General features: G+C 32.5%; 1 protein-coding gene across 1 annotated transcript in view; it reads right to left on the reverse strand.

Moving 5' to 3' along the window:
- Positions 1-2,108: 2,108 nt before the first annotated feature.
- The window catches only part of LOC110033393 (structural maintenance of chromosomes protein 3), a gene marked incomplete at its 5' end in the record, with an annotated part of 51,250 nt that continues 30,941 nt past the window's right edge, over positions 2,109-22,417 (reverse strand). The window contains 15 exon segments of the mRNA XM_020737356.1: positions 2,109-2,385; positions 2,480-2,671; positions 3,728-3,902; positions 5,078-5,173; positions 5,932-6,078; positions 6,177-6,345; positions 11,803-11,954; positions 12,025-12,095; positions 12,436-12,619; positions 12,718-12,909; positions 13,323-13,474; positions 14,934-15,083; positions 15,424-15,511; positions 16,495-16,696; positions 17,063-17,199. Coding sequence (XP_020593015.1) covers positions 2,484-2,671; positions 3,728-3,902; positions 5,078-5,173; positions 5,932-6,078; positions 6,177-6,345; positions 11,803-11,954; positions 12,025-12,095; positions 12,436-12,619; positions 12,718-12,909; positions 13,323-13,474; positions 14,934-15,083; positions 15,424-15,511; positions 16,495-16,696; positions 17,063-17,199 — 2,103 coding nt within the window.

Genomic DNA, 22,417 nt, shown 5'->3' on the forward strand with positions numbered 1-22,417 from the left:
TCACTTAGCTGAGCCAGCCTAATAGGTCAGTTCAAGAGATCAGTTTGGTAAATAATTCTAGCAGATCAGTTGGATTAAGAAAATATATTAGCTAGCCTAGTAATGAAGAGTGAACCATGCAGTTCTTCAAATATCCATTAACCATGGCGCGAGCCAATAAGACCCATCAACTCTATCATTCGCCCATGACAGCCAATTATTCATGCACATTTATGTTATATCTTGTTCACGAGTTTTAAGATCATGCTTTCTATAAGGAGCTCTTTATGGACATGAAAACTTCATTAGCCTTTACAAATCAAAGGGCAATAATTTTTTTTTATCAAATTATATGAAAAAAGCTCGCCTTCCATGAATTCGGGCATTTACATTCATACATAAAAATTTTTGTCTGTATATTGCTAACACCTACATTTTTATATTTACATTCACATCACTAAAATCCTTAACATCACATCAAAAATATCAATCATTAACTTCGTGAAATTCTCTTTTTCATGCATAGACTCTTCACACGAAAATATTACGTAAATATCAAATTTAGCGTTAAATTAGTAAATACATAAAAATTTTATGTTTTGTATGCAAAATTTCCATATGAATTTTCCAAAGCAACACAAATAGCATTCAAATGATCAACAAAGAAATATAAATAGTAAGCTATAGGTGCTAAGAATAGAATAGAACTAAACTATTTCACAAATTTTTAAATCATTATTTAAAGAATTATAATTTCCATATCTTATATCAACAAACAAAATTCCCTCCATATGGAGGCTTTTTAGTTGAATTAGCTTGGCAGAATTTACACACATACCCCACAATTTATTTGTATTTATAAATCTAACACCTAATATTTGATATTTACACTTTGGTGTCCTAAACCAACACATGATGCATTCTTTACAAGTTAATATGAATGATACTTTTGATATAATAATATGATTTTGAGTGGTTATGCATGAAGATATAAAAATTTAGGTGTTAGATATTTAAATACATAATATTTGTGAGGCATGAATGTACAAGCCCCAAAATATTATGAAAAGTATTTGTAGGATATTGGAATTAAGTATGGCCAAGATTTAGGTGTGAGTTGATCCAACTTTGATCATTGAGCTTCATCTGCTTATAGGATTGTAAACGAGCCGAGAGCTTGATCGAGCCCAAGCTTAGCTCATGTTCGGCTTGTTCGAAATTGTTCATGTTCAAAATCGGCTCGTGTTCAAAACCGGCTCGTGAATAGTGTGTTCGTATTCGGCTTGAAATTGGCTCGTCAAACTTAAACAAAAATAAAAATAGATATAGTGTTGGATTCGAACTTGAGCTAAATATATGCAAAACGCTTAACTACATTATCACATTGGCAATTATGATTTTAATTTAGATAAAAATATATATAATATATTATTTCAAGCTAAAACGAGCCGAACACGAACAAACAAAGAGTTATTCGTGTTCGGCTCGTTTACTTAATGAACTTTTTACTTAAGGAACTAGCCGAACACGAGTTGTTCGCGAACAACGAGCTTTTTTAAGAGCCCTATATGCCTGAGCCTTCCATATAAAGAAAAAAAAAAACTAAAATTACAATAAACTATATTGGCAAGGTTTAGATCATAAATAATGAGAAAAAAAAATTTCTTAAAAATTTTTTAATTACAAAAAAAAAAAAACCTTCCTCAAAATATTTAAATTACAAAAAAACACATCACTGAGATTCTAAGGTGAGCAGTGCAACAAAAAACCCTCAAAACAACAATCAAATCATAACAAAAACAATCATTATTTAACGAAAAAAAAGAATAATTTACAACAAAGCATCTCAAGATAATTTGAGTTGCCAAAAAAGAACCCTAAAAATGTCTGAATTACAAACAAGCAAGAAGGTTTAAGTTGCAACAAATCATTCTTTTGAGATTGTGTTGTGAAAAGCCATCCAAGAAAAAAAAGGCAGGATTTTTATGTAAAAGAAAGGATTTTTATGTGAAAAAAAAGGATTTTTTTTATATTATTTACAAAGCTAATATAAGATGTTACAACTATCAAATTCATGTATTTGTGAATTATATGCCCAAACAATCAAAAGCTTAATGAAAGCAAAAAAGTAGGAATAAATCACCTTGGACTAGTTTAGGCCATGGAAAAATTAGCATAAAGTTCTTCACATCCAATACAACTTCAATCTACTAACACATATAATTGGTTTCTAGAGTAAAAAATCATAATGCATGCTACAAATTACTCCCTCAGTAATTCAAAATTTACAGAAACAAAAATTAAAAATTGCAGACACTGCTAAAGTTGAAATGGAGGAAGGAAAAGTACTATATGTTCATGCCTGCTGACATTCACAGCTGCATAATATATCAGGTAAAAGCAAACCTGTAAATAATAAATCAAGTTTACTTACCAAAATTACCTCACAAATTTAGCTGATTTAACAACTAAAATAGAGAAAAAGTCTGAAATAATTCACCTGATTAAGCACTTTGGTTCTGATCTTGTTCGATAAAATCGAGAGCCTCCTCCTTCGAAACAACGTGGACATGGCTAACTCTGTTTTTGTGAGTAACGCCGTATATCTTATCCGCAACTTTTACCAACTCCGGACGAAATGTTGTGGTTATGAATTGCGTATTCGCCACATCGGCCAAACGACGGATCATATCTTTAACGAATTTAAGTGAAACACAGTCGTATACGAATTGTTAGAACACAGATCTTTAAGGAAAGATTTAAAAGTGCCCGAAGAGACTGATTTAAGGGAGATTTACATACATATCACCCAATGCTTTTGTGTTCATATTCTAGCACCTAAATTTTGCTTTTTACATTAATGCCAATTAAAATCTTTTATATCACATAAAAAATACTACTATTTTTATTTTTTAAAAGTGTAATACAACCATTTATGCATAAATAAGATGGCATATATGTAAAAATTCATGTTTAGGTGTTAGATATATAAATATGTAGGAATTGGGTGCTGTGTATGTAAATGCCCCTTGATTTATATATCTTTTGGTCCTGTACAGTTGATAAGATTTCATGATTGCGCCAGAGGCACAGACTGACTATATTTCCAGGTCTAAATATGTAAATCTATTGTTAGACTTGTTGCACTTACAAGATGAAAGGAGAATCTAAAGCCCAAATATAGAAAAATGGGAAAAAAATAATAAAAAATAATAAAAATAATACTAATAGCTTTTCCAGACCACAGTTCCTTCAGAATGACTAAAAAAAAGGTTTAGTGGGCTAAAAAACAAGTTAGCAAAAAAATGTCAGTTCTCTTAAATTTGGGTCAAATTTTAAGAGCAAAATTACAACTAAGCATGCTTCAACAGTTTAGAATGACTAAGCAGTTCAGAAAGTATCACTAGCTAAATATAAGGGGAAATTTACTTAAAGGAGATTTACTTATATAGCACACAATTCTTATTTATTTACATATTTCACACATTAACTTTCATATTTGCATATAAAGCACTTCAGTGTTTTAAACCCATGCAAGAAAAGTTGTGTTTCGCTTTTAAAAAGTGGTAATAATGCTATTTTTTATGTGAGATTAAAGATTTGAGTGCCATGTGGGTAAATATGAGAGTTTAGGTGTGAGATATATACAAAAAATAAATGTTTATAAGATAAGAAACTTCTGCAAAATGCAAAAAGGGGCCTAAAAATGGAAATACAACACAAATAACAAAAATTATTGCAAGGATACTACCAACAGATGTTCTGTACTGAGGATCCAAAGCTGCATCAATCTCATCAAAGAGATAGAATGGAGCCGGATCACAGCGCTGTATGGCAAATATCAGTGTCAATGCCACTACGGTTTTCTGACCACCAGAGAGCTGTTTCATCGACTGAGTTTCTCCTTGACCAGTAAATGACACCTAAGTGAAGAAATATATTGATTTAATAATTTATATTTAACGTTTAAGAAATAATTTGACAGCCAGCATAAAACTTATCGAAAAAACATGACATGAATCCTTTTAATCATTGTGTTAGAATGAAAATATGACACTAAATAGGATGCAAAGGAGAAAAATGATTCATGTAGCCGCCCCCATCATAAAACTTATCGAAAAAACATGACATGAATCCTTCTAATCATTGTGTTAGCACTATTAAATGAAAATATGGCACTCAATAGGATACAAAGGAGAAAAATGATTCATGTAGCCGCCCCCACTTAAGAGGGATAAAGGCTTTGTTATTGTTGTTGTAATATTCCCTGTGAACTAATGTGGCGTAGAAAATGCCTACTTAAGTTGAAAATAGTAGTAACAAGATATCAAATTCCCAAAGATTCCGTTATTTAGAGATTGCATTGGTGTTAGAAGCACTGGAGGAGGTTGCATGAGTAGCGAGCTAGGAGAGATTGAATTTCTTTAATATTATGTTAACGGGGAGAGGTAGAGAATTTGGAGGGACTATATTTATGGAATTATAAAATCAGCACAAGCAATACATGCTTATATTTAGGTTAAGTGAATAAGAAAAAAAAGAGAAATAAATTGCCTCCAAGATTAATCAATATGAAATGCGGTTTGTAATGCATCTTGTCGAAAATAAGAACATTTTTTTGTTACTAAAATGTAAAGAGACAACATTTTAAATGTCGATGAAGTACTTTGAAACATTTTTTAAAAAATCGTTTGGATAATGTTATTAGATGTTATCGTTTTCTAATAACATAACTTGTTTAATTCGACAACATTTAATTTGAATGCCTAGTTATAATGGGCAGTCAGACCAAGATATAAGTACAAAAACAAGAACAGGGGCATTTACATGCATACCACTCAGTTCTTATATACTAACGTATCTAACACCTAAACTTTGGTTTATACATTTATACTACCCAATTCTTTCATATCACATCAAAAATATAACAATTTCAACTTCTAAAACGTTACCACACATAGGAACTAAGTGGTATGTATGAAAATCCTCCAAACAAGAAAAACTGAATATTTCTAATATTGCAGAGATAAACAATCCTGATCATCATTTTAGAGACTTTCAATTTTGACATCATGAGATCAAAAATAAAAAGCCATACCTTTACTTTTACACCGATGTACTTCTCCACTCTTCCCTCGGGGTCCGCTTTCGGAGGTCCATCCTCATCATTTTCATCATCAAGAGGCTCTCCTTCCTTTACAGAGAAAAATTATCGCTTATACAACAACAGAGAAAAAATAACACAAATCCAAGTAAAATCTCTGAAGTACTGAGAAGACTTGAAATACGATTATCCACTTATCGACTTAATGCAAAGCAAGAGGTTTGCAAGATATAAATTTAGCCCAAAAGACTTTTAGCTCGTTAATAATACAGCCCGTTATTTCAACAGCAACGCATAAATCTAATGATTCACATATATAGAAACAGGATTACAAAAATACTGAAGGATGAGTAATCTTCTCAGTCTCACTTTGAGGTAACCCAGGCATGCAACTAGGAACAACTAAAATACAACAGCATGTAAAATGCTAATGATAGTATCTTAAAAAGCGTTGGAGAAGAATGCAAATCAAGAAGAGTTAAACTTTCCAGCAAGAAAGCATCATTAGCATAAGAATGTACAAATTATGCAGAAGATTAATGAATGAGAGAGAAACACTTCGTAAAGGTATTTAAAAAAACTAAGATTTATATACATACCACTCAATTCCTATGTATTTACAAATACAACACCTGACTTCAATTATATACATGCCACCTTACCTATGCATGAAAAGGTCTCTTTAAAACTTAAAAATAGTGGTATTTTTTATGTGATACGAAAGAATTGGGTGGAATAAATGTAAAAAAAAAAGTTTATATTATGTAAATATATATGAATTGGGTGGAATGTATGTAAACGCCCCTTTAAAAAAGGTAAAACCGAAAAGATGTATAATTGGAGCTAACCTTTTTTTTCATCATTACCAAGAACCCATGCCCACCTTGTACAAGCTCTGAAAAAACTTCACGAAAATTTCGGGCGACTCCTTTAAAAGTACGTTCGATGGATTCATCCTTCCGCTGATCCAGAACAGAAATAAGTTCTCGTATTTTCTGCAGAATTACATTCATGTGAAAAAACGGTAAAGAGTAAGTACAATGAGGAACAATATAAAGATTGGATGGCATGTTTATCAAAAAATACTAATTACCTGATCGCCTGCATCAAGTTCAGCTCTTCTATTCTGCAACTGCTCTCGCTGTTCCGTGAAGTTCATGTACTCGTCGAGTGCTTTCTTATTAACGTGGCTGAACTGCTTTAGCTCCTCATTGCACTTATGAAGCGTCTTCACTAATTCTTTCATGTTTTTCTTCTTAAACCTTTAGTATAAATAATAAATCAAAATTTAATAACAAATAAAAGTTGTTGGCACAGACAGGAAAAAAAAACAAAGATAACTTCTTTTGCAGAGCAAAAGATCATAAACAAAAGTTCGACAATTTAGAGGTGGAAAAAAAAGAACCATGACGGCATACCTTTTGAACAAAGATTTATCAGAATAACCTATTCAAAGGATATTAAGAATTTTTCATATGGTTGATACTATTTTAAAAATTAATAATTTTATATTAAAACTTATTTTGGCATGGTCAAAATTATCTTTAAAATTAATTGCAAAACCATTATTGAAAAAGTAGACTTTTTGAAAGTTGCTCTAAGAAATATAGACCTTTTACCTCTCAAAAAAGTTGAATGGCATCTTTCTTACAACCATCACGCTATCAAATCTGGTTATGAAAATCTCATATTCACCACAGAAATATATGAAAAACAACAAAAATGTTGCATCAATAGAATTGTGGCATTAATTTCTACAATAATAAATTAAAATACAATCCCAAACACATCCTAAAAGATTGGCTCATAATATCAAACAAACAGCAAGAGAAGTCAATTTACATAGTCCAAAAAAAATTGAAATCCATGTTAACTCATTTAACGCTTGCATTAAGGCTCATCAATACCACATTCAAATTCAATTTGTCATATCATATGGATGAGTGCAAAATATGCATACAAATAAATAAATGTGTCCTTCATCCCATAGAAGGCGTAATACCCCAACACTTCAAAATGGCATCATAAAATTTCTCCTAAAACTGATACACAGGTTTTTATTATTCCAAAAATGACAATATTTTTATAGGATTCTAAATTTCATTTTGATTATTTTGATGTATACAAAAATATATAAATACAGAAATATATTAGCAATTATTAATTAATTTCAAATTTATTATCCCTAATATTTTAATTAGTTTTACTATTTACATATTAAACTTACTGCAGCAATTCCTTCACTTTTCCCACATCTCCATAGCATGCACCGACGATATGCCATTTGGATGTAGTGGTCTCATAGGAAATTTAATAGTATATTATAATTTATATATTCATATAAAAACTTATATATACATATAAAAACGTATTTAATCATTATCTGAAGCATTTATCCATATCCCCTTTTCCCGTTAAGCTGCTGGACGCGAAATCGTCAAAACAAAGGGCTAAGGTAAGCAAAAACACTGAGAAAATGAAGAAAAGAAGTTAAGAAGAAAGAGAAAAAGAGAATAGAAGAAAGAACAAAGAAGACGATAAAAAGAATAAAAAATAAAAAGAAGAGAGAAACTTAGAAAATTAAGTAAGAAATCCTACTTTTTGTACTCCTTCCGTACATAGAGATTGGTTTTGAATTGTATTTGTAAGGGTATGAAAGAAGAAAAATCTTTTGAAGTCAAAATATATCTGAGATTGTTTATTTTTGAGTCACCAATTTAATTATTTATATTTAATTGACAGCCTATGATATTAGTTTGTTTATGACAACTGTCCTTGGGCTTGGGGGGGCTGCTAAACCAGACAATTGGTCCAGCGGGAGGCTGGACTGGCACGTCTCCCGCTCCCATGGGTCGTACCGCTGAAGACCTCCCTTGCCTTTTATATTTGCCGCTCCTCCCCCTTTACCATTTTTGTTTGTCGCCTAAGACGAGAAGCCCTCCCTTGCTATTCTATCTCCTAGCTATTATATATTTGTTGTTTTGTTTGTTTAGGGTAAGTTTTTGTCTTCCAGAATTTCAAATTACTGTCCAAGTCAGCCGTTACTGTCCAAGTCAGCCGTTAGGGCTGCCCTTCCTTCTAGAGTTGGATCCGAAAGGTAGGGATGTGCTCCGGCTGCAACTCAATTACGCAGGATAGCTATCTTCCCCAAATCACCTTCGCAAACCACATTTCCCTGTTTTCACTGTCGCCAGCCCTATTCCCCACCCCCTGCTGCTGCCGCCAGTATTACAGCACCACCAACAGCAGCGGCAAGACCTTTCCTCCCTCTCAATCTGAAGCCTCCCGCCCTCTCGGCCTTCCAGTGTTGCAACCAAGTCATTTCAAGCCCGCAACCCCCAACCAACCCCTCTACCTGCTGTCTGGCAGCCATCCACCACCTTCACCATTGCCTTAGGGTGCATTTAATGATTGTGTAGTTATTTTCCTGTTATCAAGAGTTTTTGTTTGTAACACTTTTGAAATTCAGCAATAATATTTGTATTTCTATTGCGGTTACGGTTAACTCGGACATCAATAACAAATCTCATAGAGATATAAACAAAGAAATTCATCCGGAGAAAATTCCTATCATTTTGGTCAGAACTCGGCTTCTCATGCAATAAGGATTTAATTCATAGTCCTAATGCATATAGAATTTTTTTCATATCAAGTATGTACATAACACCAGAGGTTGCCAACAAAGTTAATGTATTTTAATACAATCATGATTTTTTCAAAATATTTTTATTACATTAGTATTACTCAAATCTTAATGTTATTTTATAAGATGACATAATAAAATACAAGAATGAAAATTTGTATATATTAAGTTTTTTTTGTTAAAGCGCTTTAATATAGAATAATAGATAGAAAGTGCAAATTAGCACTAAGTATTTTAAATGTTTATGATAATAATGTTAATTAAAAAAATATGGAATGTTATATTATGTGAGAAAGATTGATAAATGATAATGATTTGAGCAAGGAGAGATGAACATGACGAAAAGAACCTTACTAGGGATCAAAGGGGAATTTCGACTCGGTTCTAAAAAATGGTTACATTATGGTCCAACCATGAATTGATTAACCCTTGATAATTGCTATGTTGGATTTAACTTGAACCTTGTTAATGGCTATTTTAACTGGCAAGCTAAGTGATAACAAAATAATATGAATGTCCGAAAATCTATACTTACATCATATGACACTTTTAAGGCTATGAACAATAAAGATAATATTGAAATGAAAAGAAAAGCAAATAATTTTATACCAACCATTGATTATTATGATGCATTAAAGGCATTTAAATGATGTATCTTATTTACTTACTGATAAATACAATTATTGTTGATGATTGTCTTTCACATGTAATAATAAAAAGTAAACTTAATTTAGAACTTATGCACTAAATTAATTGTCTTAAGTTTTAAAAAGCTCAAATTAATTTAAAAGACCAATATAGATATTATTATTTCATTTTTTTGTATTTTGAATCCTGTATAAGAATTGCTTAACCCTTAGAAATTTTAGCTCATCAAATATTATATTACCTAATATTTCAGGCAAGGGAAATGAATAAGTAGAATCATAATCAAGTGACCCAATTTGTCTTATATCATAGAGTTCTAATGTTCAATTTTGGACGTACGTTAAAATAAAAAAAGAAGTATGATGTAAAGTAAAGACAAGTTATGTATGTATAAATTTCTATAATTAATTTTTTATAAGCTTAATAGACCATTTTGTTAATTTAAATTATGCATGCTTTGTATTTATAAATATGACGAATCTATTTTAATGATTATGAAAGTTTATTAAACCCTGTGATAATCTAAATAGATTAATTATCTACTCACACGATCATGATTAGTGAAATCAGAATGAATGTTCTTAAAAAATGTGACTAACTGGATTATCCTCCTATGTCATGTCACGTCTCATGTTAGACTGAAAGGGGGTCAAAACGGGCATGACAGAGGAGGATATTTCCTATTAAATATAATGCAACATCATTAGAACTCCTATCTTAATCATTAATAGGCCTGATAAACTTTTTTTCATTTCACACCAATTATGCACCAGATCCGTGTTAACATCAAAATATAATATATTCACGCAATTTATATAAGGCTGATCCCGAATCATCCCTTTCATTCTTAATACCGAGGCTAGTTAGATCACCATAACTACCAAAGAATGTTTAACTTTCATTACTTTGTTATGATCATTAAAATGGGCTCTACTCTCTCTAAGATAATCATTTATCACTATATCTTATTCAAATTTATCAAAATAATAATAGCATATTCATTTTGCAACACTCAGCTTTTCAGTTAGGACCTTTTTAATCAAAATTCAGATTCATATTACGATGCTTAGTTTACATTGCTGATTCAAAATTATTTCATGCATGATAAACTATAGCAAGGAAAAAGAGCACAACCTGGCATTAGTGAAATGACAAAAAAAAGGGAAGCAGGATTAAGGAAATTGTGTAACATATTAAGAATAATTAAAAGAAGCATTTACATACATAGCACAGTTCTTATGTATTTACATATCCCACACCTAAACTTTCATACTTATACACATAGCACTAAAGTCTTTAATATCACATCAAAAATTACACTATTACCACTTTTTCAAATTGATTATACCTTTTCACGCACAAGTATAAAGCAGAGAAGTGCTATACATGTAGATATTAGCGTTGAGGTGTGACATGAAAATACATAAGAATTATGTGCTACATTTGTAAATATCTCTAATTAAAATTGTTCCCTAAATCTTTAATGATGTGGGGCTTATTAACTGAACGATTCAGTTCAGCAATGGGGAAGCCGGCTAGCACTTGAGTGGGAATTCCCTCCCCTCCCTCCCTCCCTCCCTCCCTACTATCTACCTATTATAAATATGTTGTTTGTCGAGTTAGGGTTTAGTTTTTGTTCTGATTTCAGATTTCTGCCTACACACGATTTCCCCTTGCTAGGGATGTATTCGACAACAGATGGTGCTCTGCATGTATCCTACTCTGAGGTGGTGACTACATTTACCTAATCTCCCACACATACCTCTCCCCTGCTCGCGAACCTTAGCCTGCGCCACCCATGCTCGTTTCAAGCCACCACTCCTTCCATTTCCCATTGATTTTATTACCACAAACCACATCCACACCCTTTTCTGCTTGCTGCAAGCCTCTCACCCCACATTCCTAACGATCTGCATATCGCCTTTTGCATATCCTGTAAGCCGCATACCCCCTCCTGCTTCTTTACCCGTGATAGTTTGCACACCCGACTCCCCTCATAACAACACCGAGACCCTCCTTCCCTACTACTAACACCGTCCCAAACTTACCCACGAGCCTCTCTCACCGTTGCCCCATAGCTGTCCTCTTCGGCCCAGAGGAATAATGATAGTTGTTGTGTTTTCTGTTCTTGTTTTTGAATCATGATTGTAACCCATTATTTTAAGTAATAAAATTTACTTTCCTATTGGATTTTTTTGGTTAACTCCAGTATAATTTAAAGTGAGGTATAAGAAAAGATAAACTAGTGAGAGAACTTTAAAGCCTAAATAAATAAGTAGACTATGTCATATTGACTCCATATCAGCCATCAAAAGACAGCTAAAAATAATAAATCAGCTACTAATAAGATCTATGAATTGAAACTTAAAATAAGATGATACAGATTTTAAATAATCCAAAAAAAAGGAAAAAAACTAAAAAAAGTTACCTCTCAAAAGCATCGGATGGTAATGAACCCAAATCTCGAATTTTTTTCTTGCAATCATCTTGTTTGGACAAAAATAAATTTCGCTTGTTAAGTAACTGCTCCAGATCTTTTGCTTCATCCTGGAGTGTACGCTCGTATTCTTCTTCAGCGCCCTGCAAAACATTAGAAATTCGAAGCAAGCAAAAATAGGACAAAAGACAAATAAATCGCTGCATCCATTACTTTAATCCGATCCTTCTCATTTCTGTTATTCTTTATCTTCTTTGTGAGCTCATCTATGTTCTGTAAAGTCTCTGCAAACATTTTTAACCCAGTGTAAAAGGCATACACAATATCAAATAGAGAAATTTACATACATACCGCACAATTCCTACATATTTACATATCTAACAACCAAACTTTACTTTTATACATTTATACCACCCAAATCTTTCATATTACATCAAAAATATCATCATTTTACCTTTTAACAAGTGAAATGCACCTTTTAATGCATGTGTAAGATGGTATACATATGCAAAAATTAAAGTTTTGGTGCTAGATATTTAACTACATAAGAATTGTGTGGTAAGTATACAAATGCCTCTATCAAATAATTATAAAATTGCAATCAGATTGAAAGAAGAATCACACGGTTGAGCTGCTTCATTAATTCATGAACGGTTTCATTTGATTCTTCTAATTCCTGACGTTTGAGGTCAGCTTCACTAGGTAAAGTGCCAGAATCTGCAGATAAAATTATTGCCTCCAACTCCTGTTGTCTTCTAACAAGGTTTGTTGAAAGATTAGTCTCTAATTCCTCTTTCCTTGTTTCAATCTGTAAAATTTTAGTTGATTAATTTCAGATTTACAAAGAAAGTTAAGTAAAAGTTGGGATTAAAAACTACTGTCATATAGAAAGATAAATACTCATACCTCAACTCTACTTGTCGTGCAAGCCAAAAGCTTCTCTTTTAGTTCAGTTATTTCAGGATTTAAACGGGAAAGAAGTTCCTTTTCTTTTGGTGTTAGTTGGTCGACAAGATCTGTGCCCATTTCGGCTCGTTTCATTGCAATGCCAGCTCGTATTTGATCAATCTGTGTTTGGGCGCTTCCTAGCAGTTTTCCCTTCATGTAAAATGAAAAAGTTATCACTGTCAGATGAACGAACTAAAAGGCAGAAAGAATGGATGTGCCAGTCGGGTTCAGATCTAACCCAAAATAGACCCGAACTGAAGCTACTTGAATCAAATTTGATCAGAATATTAATCAGAAAGCCCAACTCGAACCTAACCCGCCATCAATCTGCTGACATAAGGTATACCAGCTATTTGGGTCGGTTTTGGGTCAAATTAGTGTCTATTTTGGGTAAATTTGGGGTAGGTGGGTCGAATTTTTATATTAATGGGTCGTTTCGGATCAATTTCAGATTGGCGGGTCTAGTTCAAAGTTTGGGTCGAGTTGGCTTGTCTAATCATTTTTTGACACCCCTAGCTGAAAGCCTTAAAAAAACCAAACACTAAGCAAAGAGATTTCAGCACCTTTTTCTCAAGGGCTCTAGAAATTGATTGCTTCTGCTTAACAGCATTAGCTATGTCCAATTTAACTTGCTCCAATTCTGACTTCATATGGCCATGTTCCGCATCTATTCTCTGTTGTCTACTGACAAGATCATTAATTTCCTTATCTAAGTGTACGACAAGTCAATGAAAAACATACTTATAAACTAAAAAATCCTAAAATAGTCCCATTTTAGGATGTCCCATCCTATAATGGTACCATTAATTTCCTTATCTCATTGTATGACAAGTCAATGAAAAACATACTTATAAACTAATAAATCCTAAAATGGGACACCACAACATAACACAATACAAAATAAACTTAGGCCTTGTTTATTATCAATTTGCTTGTTTTTTTTTTTTTAATTTTACTTCATCTTTTGTTTTTTAAGACATTTACTTTGTGTACTTTTTTTATAATTTGTACTTTTAAAAGCAAACTTACATATTTTATAAAACACTCTAAATAATTTTTAGAAGTTTGAGTGTTTCTAGAAACAACTATACTTCAATAAAATAGCCAAACAAGTTTTATTTCAAATAAAAAAACACACAAAATAAAAATAAAGAGCAAAAGCTCTATGTTGCTTAAAATCATAAACAAATTTATCCACATTATCAAGTCGGATGAATTAGGTAAACTCATCATTGTAATAGTCCGAACTCTCGCCCATTGAGATATTATCCGCTTTAAAATTTTAACCTAACGATTTTATCTCATTAATGTAACTTTCCAGGAGGTCACAGATCTTGAGAATGCTACCATACTAGCATGCTTAACTTCTAAATTTCTAATGAAATTCCAACCATTACACTAAAAGGCACTTCGATGTTTGAGAATCCAGGCACTTACAAACGGTACCAGAGCATTACACAGACCTGAAAATGGGAACTAAGTATCATAAAAAATAGAATACTACGCCATGGATGTCATCTCTTGAACCGTAGATAGGATAAAATACTACACTGTGAAAGCCAACTCTTGAATCCTATATATCTAGTGGATGGTTCTAAGGTACTACTTATGAGCACTAACAAGGATATCAATTACTTAAATGGGAAATATTGTGAAATTCCTCGAGTAGAATGAACTCTTAAACAACAAGGGGCTTTAACATAAAACCCTCTATATAAGCACATAATAATACCCAACCTAAAGTAAAATATTTTAAAGGCATTAACATACATACACATAATTCTTATGTATTTACATATCTACACCTAAACAATCATATTTACTTGCATACAACACAAATCTTAAATATCACATCAAACAAACCACAATTACTAACGTTTTAAAAGTGAAATACACCTCTTCAAGCATATGTTTATGACAACAGGGTGTGATAATTGTAGATATCAAATTTTGGCCGTTAGATATGCCAATGCATAAGAATTTTGTGAAATGTATGTAAATTTCTCAATATTTTATCCATGTAAAATGGCCAAAACTAGCATGAATATTGAGAACATAGCAGAAGTTGTACCGACAAAAGCCTAAATAAATCTGCAAAATGATGGATGAAAACACGTTTAAATGCCAAAAGAAAAAAATAATAATAATAAATATAAAAAGCTGTCCAAGGATATCTTGAAGCTCCTTGGAAATCTTATCTTGCTCATCTGTCTTCTTGATGATATAACTTTTGCTTTGCTTGATAATATTCATAAACTTCAGCTTTGATCTTCTAGAATCATAAAACCCTCCTGTCATGCCACCTTTCTTGCTAACTTGGTCGCCTATCATAAGTTCAGAAATCAGGTTTCCAATAAGAATAAAAAGATGACTATTCTGTAGTATCATACGTTTGGGTAATTACATTCATAGTAAAAATTCTTAAGTAATTACATAACTCACACCCAAATTTTAATAATTACACACATAACACTCAATTCTTTAATATCACATCAAAAATAGCACTATTAACATTTTTTAAAAGTTAAAAAGCATATTTTCATGCAGAGGTTTAAGGCACAAAACTGCTATTTGTAAATATAAAGTTTAGGTGTGAGATATGTAAATAAATAAAAATTGTGAGTTATGTATGTAAATTTCCCTAAAAGGATTTTCGCTATGTACCTTCCAATGTAATACAGTCAAGACCATTAGCACGAGCAACATTCGTGGCAACATCTAAGTCACGACAGATTACTGTTCTAGAAAATACCTGAAAATAAACAGAATAAATAGTGCAACTTAATGTCATCATCAAAAACTTCAAAGCCTTCATCGAGAAATCAAGACTTGCTTAAAAGAATTTGAACCATTATTCAGCTAAGATAAAACAAAAAATTTAAAAGAAAACTACAAAATTTTATCCAGAAAATGAATGGCCAAACTACCATACATATTAACCATTTGAGCTCTGTTTGCCAGGTCAAAATGAGCTTTTAACATCATAACATAATAGGACTTGTGAGTGGGTTAAGTTTGATGGTACTAATTCATCTTTTTAAGCTAGTGCAATTGTCCGTGCAAGGATAAAGCACGGCTTGCAGGGCTTGTGGCATTTAGTCTGGTAGAACAACAAAATTTAGAAAATTGCAAGTGGCGATCCATCCAAGGTATTAACTGAGGATACAAGAGAACATCATTTACAAAATTTAAATGAACACAGCTTTGTTGGTTGACCTTATAATTCTTCTAAATTATGATTCCGGTTAAAAATAGCACTATTCCATTATCCCAGTTTCAGTTGAATCCTACAGAATTGCTCTCTTTTTTAGCACAAAAGAAGAATCAAAATAAGTCAAGTATTGATGAAGGCAATATTAGTGAGGGTAAATCAAACAAATGGTAAAACTTCAGAAAAGTTAGTATCACAACAGAAGGAGAAATGGTAAAAATTTAGGAAATTTAGATTAGAGGCATTTACATACAAACCACATCTCTTATTTATTTACATATCTAACACCTAAACATTCATATTTACATTCACACCACTCAAATCTTTAACACCAAATAAAAAAATACCACCATTACTACCTTTTTAAAAAGTGAAATACACCTTTTCATGCATAGGTTTATGGCATTGAGGTGTTATAAGTACAAATATCAAACTTTGGATGTTAGATGTGTAAATACATAAGAACTGTGTGGGGTGTCTTAAATTTCCTTTGAAAATATCACAATAAAAGGAATTAAGGATACCTGTTGAAAAGCTGCAGAACAGTCTGAACGAAATTTTAGTTTCTTTAACAAAGGAACCACATCTGAGCTTTGTGGATAGTTTATTCGCTGTACAATAACCCTGTTCAATGGTATAAATGTGACTCTCCCACCTTTCTCTGAAGTAAGATATCTAATAATCCTAGAAGATATCTCATCCGTTGCAACCACAACATGGAATAGGCTGGAAATAACAATCATAATAATATAAGTGGTCAAAATATGTTCCTAAATTTCAAAGCAAATCATCAGATAAAAATCAAAGATTGACATACATACCCTCTCAATTACTATCTAACACCTATACTTCAATGTTTACATACACACCACCTCTCCTATGAATGAAAAGATGTATTTCACTTTTTAATAGTCAAAATGATTGTATTTTTTATTTGATAAGAATATTTGGGCAGTGTAAATGTAAAAGGTAAAGTTTAGGTGTTAGATATGTAAAAACATAAGAATTGAGCTGTATGTATGTAAATTAACAAATAAAAATATATATATCTAACTAGAAAAGAATGATCAGAGAGACAAAAACATATGGTACCTATTTCCAGCAGTAACTTCAACAGCAGTAAAGAATTTCTCATCGCATTCAATTAACTCTAAAAGCGAACCAAAAACTCCTTCAATGTTGTGATCATTGACATATCTGTCAACCGAATTCAGTCCCCTTCTCGTATCCTAATATTTAAATTAATAAAAGTAGAATACAAAGTTACTTGAACACACATAAAAAAGGGGCATTTACATGCATAGCACACAATTCTTATGTATTTACATATCTCACACCTAAACTATCATATTCACACAATGGCACTCGAATCTTTAATATAACATCAAAAGTAGCACTATTATCATTTTTTACAAGTAAAACGCATCTTTTCATACACATGTTTAAATCACCAAAGTGCTATGTATGTAAATATAAAAGTTTGTGTGAGATATGTAAATACATGAGAAATATATGCTATGTATGTAAATTTCCAGTCAAAAAAACATGGCAAACAGACAAGCAAAATGACTTTAATGGAAAGAGACCTCGATGAAATTAGTTTTTTCATTGAAAATTTCTGACTCATACAATTAAATACCATTGTTATCCAGCTGCAGTAATTTATTCAAAAACAAAATCCAACGGTAAGAAATAGGGAATAACAAGCTGAGTATATCAGCATCAGACAAGCCTTGTCTTAACAATTTGGTAATTTTATAGATCCACTTAAACTGTTCTTTCTTTTAATAGCACCAATTGGTGCTCATTATAGTAATTATGTTTGATAATCAGCTTTTAAAAAATAAAATTACACCATAGAAGGAAATAGGTTGTGAAGATATTACAGAAATTACAATCAAATATTATATTAAATTATTGCCCATCCACTTAGAAGGTGACCAAGTTAAAAGCCTAAACTAAAACAAGATCATAAAAGCTATAATGAATAAATTTGTCCCCACCCTTTACGGTACTGAAAATCACTAATGTTAAACCCTTTAGGTAGAAAAAAGTTGAACTCTTAAACAGCGAGGCATCTTTTGGTGTAATGGTTGGAATTTCATCAGAAAATTCAAAGATAAGCATGCTCGTGCGGCGGCACTCTCAGGATGAGTGACCCGCTAGAAAGTTACACCAATTGGACAAAAACAATGCTTCTATGGATGAGAGTTTGGGCTGTTACAAAAGATATTAGAGTATTACACTAGACTAAATATGAGAATTAAGTGTCATACAGAATAAAATGCTATGCCGTGGGAGTCACCTCTTGAACCCAAGATGCGACAAAGTATTACATAGTAGGAGCCACCCCTCGAATCTGTTGGGCTGCCTTAGAATCCTATATGTTTGGTGGATGATTTTGGGTTTAGAGAACAAACGAGGATGTCAATTACTTAAGTATGAGAGATTGTGAAACCCCTCAATTAGAATGAAGTTAAACTCTTAAATAACGAGGTGCCTTTTGGTTTAACAGTTAAAATTTCATCATTAATTTCTGATGATTAGCATTCATTTCTTACTCCTTAAATATTGAGCAATATGCTATTGTGCTTTGTGAAACCAATTATTCTCTTTCGAAGCCTTTTTTTAGTTAGGTTGAGTACAATATGTAACCCAGATTAGATAATGTGACCGATTATCTTTAAGCAAATTTACTTCCCCAACACTTATATAAAGTTTCTTATAGAGAAATTAGCTCGGCTGCACTACAATGCATAGATACAACAACAACTAAGCACATAAGTACACTAAAATGCAAAGATAATCATTGAGTTGACCTTTCCAAAGTTTGTAAATTTCAAAAAAAAATTAACTTTTAAAATTATGCAATTTGGCGGAATACTAGCAAGAATTAACAAATTGAAAACAGAGAGCCAGAGCAAGCTTAAGGGGGGGAGAAAGCCAAGAAGAAGTTAAATTTTTTATAAGTAATTTCATGAATATTTTAGTAAGCTAATTTTGGTTTCAGTTTGCTAAGAGATTTGTATGAGAAGTTGCTTTGCGGTAAAATTCATTTTTTTAAGCTATTTTAACTTACATTTGAGTTATAATTTAGAAAATTTTATAATATAAAATATCTAGACTTCATATTTTGCATATAAAAGAATGAAATTTCATAGTGATCAATGCAAGAAAAATTATCATGTTGTTGATCGGCAATTGGGTATGTTGTTCAATCTCTAATTCAAGAAGCAAGTCTTCTATAAACTTTTGCATGTAAATTTTATATGAATTTATACTTGAATGTAAGCAACGTATTTGAAAATCGTTATTTTGCAAAATACATGCTTATGTCAATCACATGTTTAATGTATTAGGAGTATGCTAATACTTTATTAAAATGTAGTATTTTAAGAGTGAAACATTGGGCATTTTCGAGTTATTGATGCATAATGTAAGATGATGAATAAAATAAATACTTAAATATTCTATGGTGCAAATGCAAGGAGCTTAAGACAAAGCATACTATATGAGATAAATTAATAATATTATGTTTATTGTAAACTGTAAAAGTTAAGCTGCAAACTCAGAAAGTAAGCCCCAATGGAGAAAATGGCCTCAATCTCTTGATATTCATTTGAGGGGTAATTCAATACAAAAAATGTTGGTTTACATCCAGGCTCTATTCTACTGTAGGATATTAATGGATAGAATGGGTTATGACCCTATGATATATGGTGACACTAATATACTTTAACAACAAAGTGCTTATGACGATCGGACATTTAACATTTCTTTTAAAAATTTAATAGTAAAATTAAGGCTCCATCTAAGGTCACAGTGTATGTCCGTTGCGTTGGAGAGAACGATGATGGAATGTGAAGCTCTTGCTTGGATTAGACCTGTTAACACGAGTTGTGTCGACCGCACTTATTTTTTTCCTCCATTCTAAAGCAGGAAAGCTCCGCAGCTTTCACCCTACTGCCCCAATATTTTCATGCGTTGAAATAAAAATGATCAAAATACCTGAATAACGCAGTTGGGACGTTGTTTTATTCAAACAGTGATATTATTATATCGATTTTAATTTCCTAACTTCGTTTATTGGAATGTTGAACTTTCTCAAAGGTGGAATCAAACAAAGCCTGAAGCACTTATTATTATGACATGCCATTATTCAAGTTATTTCATTTTATAATATTTATATTTAATGCACTAGACCAGTTTCTGGTTGCATTTTAATCCTGATATCTAGTTTATAATAAGCACACCATATTGTTTCTTTTCCTTGAGCATTTGAATTATGCATTAGATATATTTATCTTGTTACACTTTATGGCTCACTGAATTATTGTTCTAGCTATTGTTACAAATAAAGAGAAGGACAAAATCGAGATCAAGTGACGAACAGGTTATGAATTTATTACCTTATAATTTGACATAAGATATGAAACATGCTAAGGTAATGAATATAATTAAAGTTTGATGTTATTTGAATTAACTTCAACGTTCATAAGAATATATGTAGTTCAATAAATGAACTATCTTTTAGAACACTAGCATACAATGGACTTGTATTATCTTATGGATATCTAAGAGTAAAGAGTTATGCTGTATATTTTGACATGGGTTGTTCAGATTCTTTAATTTATCATTCATTTTATTAGAATGAGTAAAGTCATATAATGAAAGTTGATGATAAATTTAATTGATCTAGTCATACCTGCCACTATCATGTATTATACTAGACTATAAGAGGTCATCGTAAAGCGGGTGATACTGGAACTAGTAGGAAAAACAATGAAAACAAAAAAGCAAATTTAAATTAATATTGAAATAGGATACAGCATGACACAAACGGGAAATAACAACACCAAAATATAAAACGACACAAGCAAACACTCTCAAGTGTATCCAAAGAGTGGTGTAGGCCGGCAAGGTGGGTAGAAATGGCTAGTAGGGGTGGTGGCAGCCAAACAATGTTGATGGCAGCGCAGAAGTGCAGGGACAACAATTAGGGATGGTCGTAGGTGACCGGTGAGGCAATGGCTAGAGCCTGGAAGGTGTCGAACAACAAGGGCAGCGGTAGTGGGGTGAGGAACAGTTGATTGGGAGTGTTGGGAGGGAGGGAGGATGGCTGAATAGCAAGGTAAAGCTGCAGGTATGGGGCGGTTGAGTGCAAGAATGATGGAGGGGGAGGCTGACGGTTGAGGAGAGTAGAAGACTGATTGGAGAAGGTGAAAAGGAAATGATACAACACCATCCCAGAATAAGATACAACTGAAGCACCAACACCTCCTCAGATACAACCCTAGAACAGCGAAAATGACTCCACACAGGAGATCATAAAACAAACACAGCAAGAACTGACTCGTACTCACATAGAGGACAATAATTCATAGACTCCCATGAAACTTCTACAAAAAAAGGAAAAGGGGGGAAGACAAGAAGAATCCAGAATACACTGCAGCAGCCCGTGAAACTTCTTTGGATCGTGATAGTTCGCGCCTCTTCCCGCCTTCGCAAGAATTTGCAATCCCCACCCCTCTTTCGCTCTGTTTCTACCATTGCAAGGCTCCGCGGGTCGAATCGCCCATGTTCGGGTCCTGTTTTAGCGCCCGCATTAGGACGCTTATAGCGTCCCGCGTTAGGGGCGCATTCAGCACTCACGTCAGCGAGACAAATCCTTTCCCAAATATGAATCTCATTGAATTCATAACAAGATTAGTGCAGAAAATCTCTTTTGTGTGCTTTGCACAATCCATCTCTTTCTCTCTCCTCAGCTCGCCGCCAAAGAGATGAGAAATCTTATGGTAAGAGTCCCAAGAGCACAATTGTTCTCTCCCGCTCTCCCCCCTCTCAATTAGAATAAGAAAAATTCCAAGTCCTCGATTCAATATTCCTTTTTTATTTTCAGACTAGTTCCATGAGTTTATCACACATCCCAAAATCCAGATCAAAATCAGAACTTACTGGATTTATCAGCAAATCAAACATTAATCAAACTAGTATACTCACATAATATCAACATTCCTTGACTGAAAAAACCATGGGACTTCACGAATCACTTGTGCTAACTAAGACACAGTCCTGTTCATGCAACGTTCAAACCAAAGTAAAAAACTTAACTACAAATCAAATCATCTAACTTGATCCAATTAACTCTATTCGAAAACATGCTCTTAAATTCCACAAGTTATATAATAGGACTACTCAAAGTCAAATTATAAAAGCGGGCAAGAAAAACTAGACAAGAATCCAACTTAGATTCTACCACTGAATTTTGTTGATGCCACATCTATTGTTACTGTATTTATGATTGTTGAAGCAGCGTACTCTCTTCAGATTTAGAAATCATGTTCCTTTTACAATATAGACCAGCCGATAAAGGATAATCTTTTACTTAACAATTGTTCTTTAAAAAAAAATGAAAAACAGCATTCCAATCAAACAATCAGTGAAAAT

Source organism: Phalaenopsis equestris, unplaced genomic scaffold, assembly GCF_001263595.1.
Source record: "Phalaenopsis equestris unplaced genomic scaffold, ASM126359v1 Scaffold001167, whole genome shotgun sequence".
Classification (NCBI taxonomy): Eukaryota; Viridiplantae; Streptophyta; class Magnoliopsida; order Asparagales; family Orchidaceae; genus Phalaenopsis; species Phalaenopsis equestris.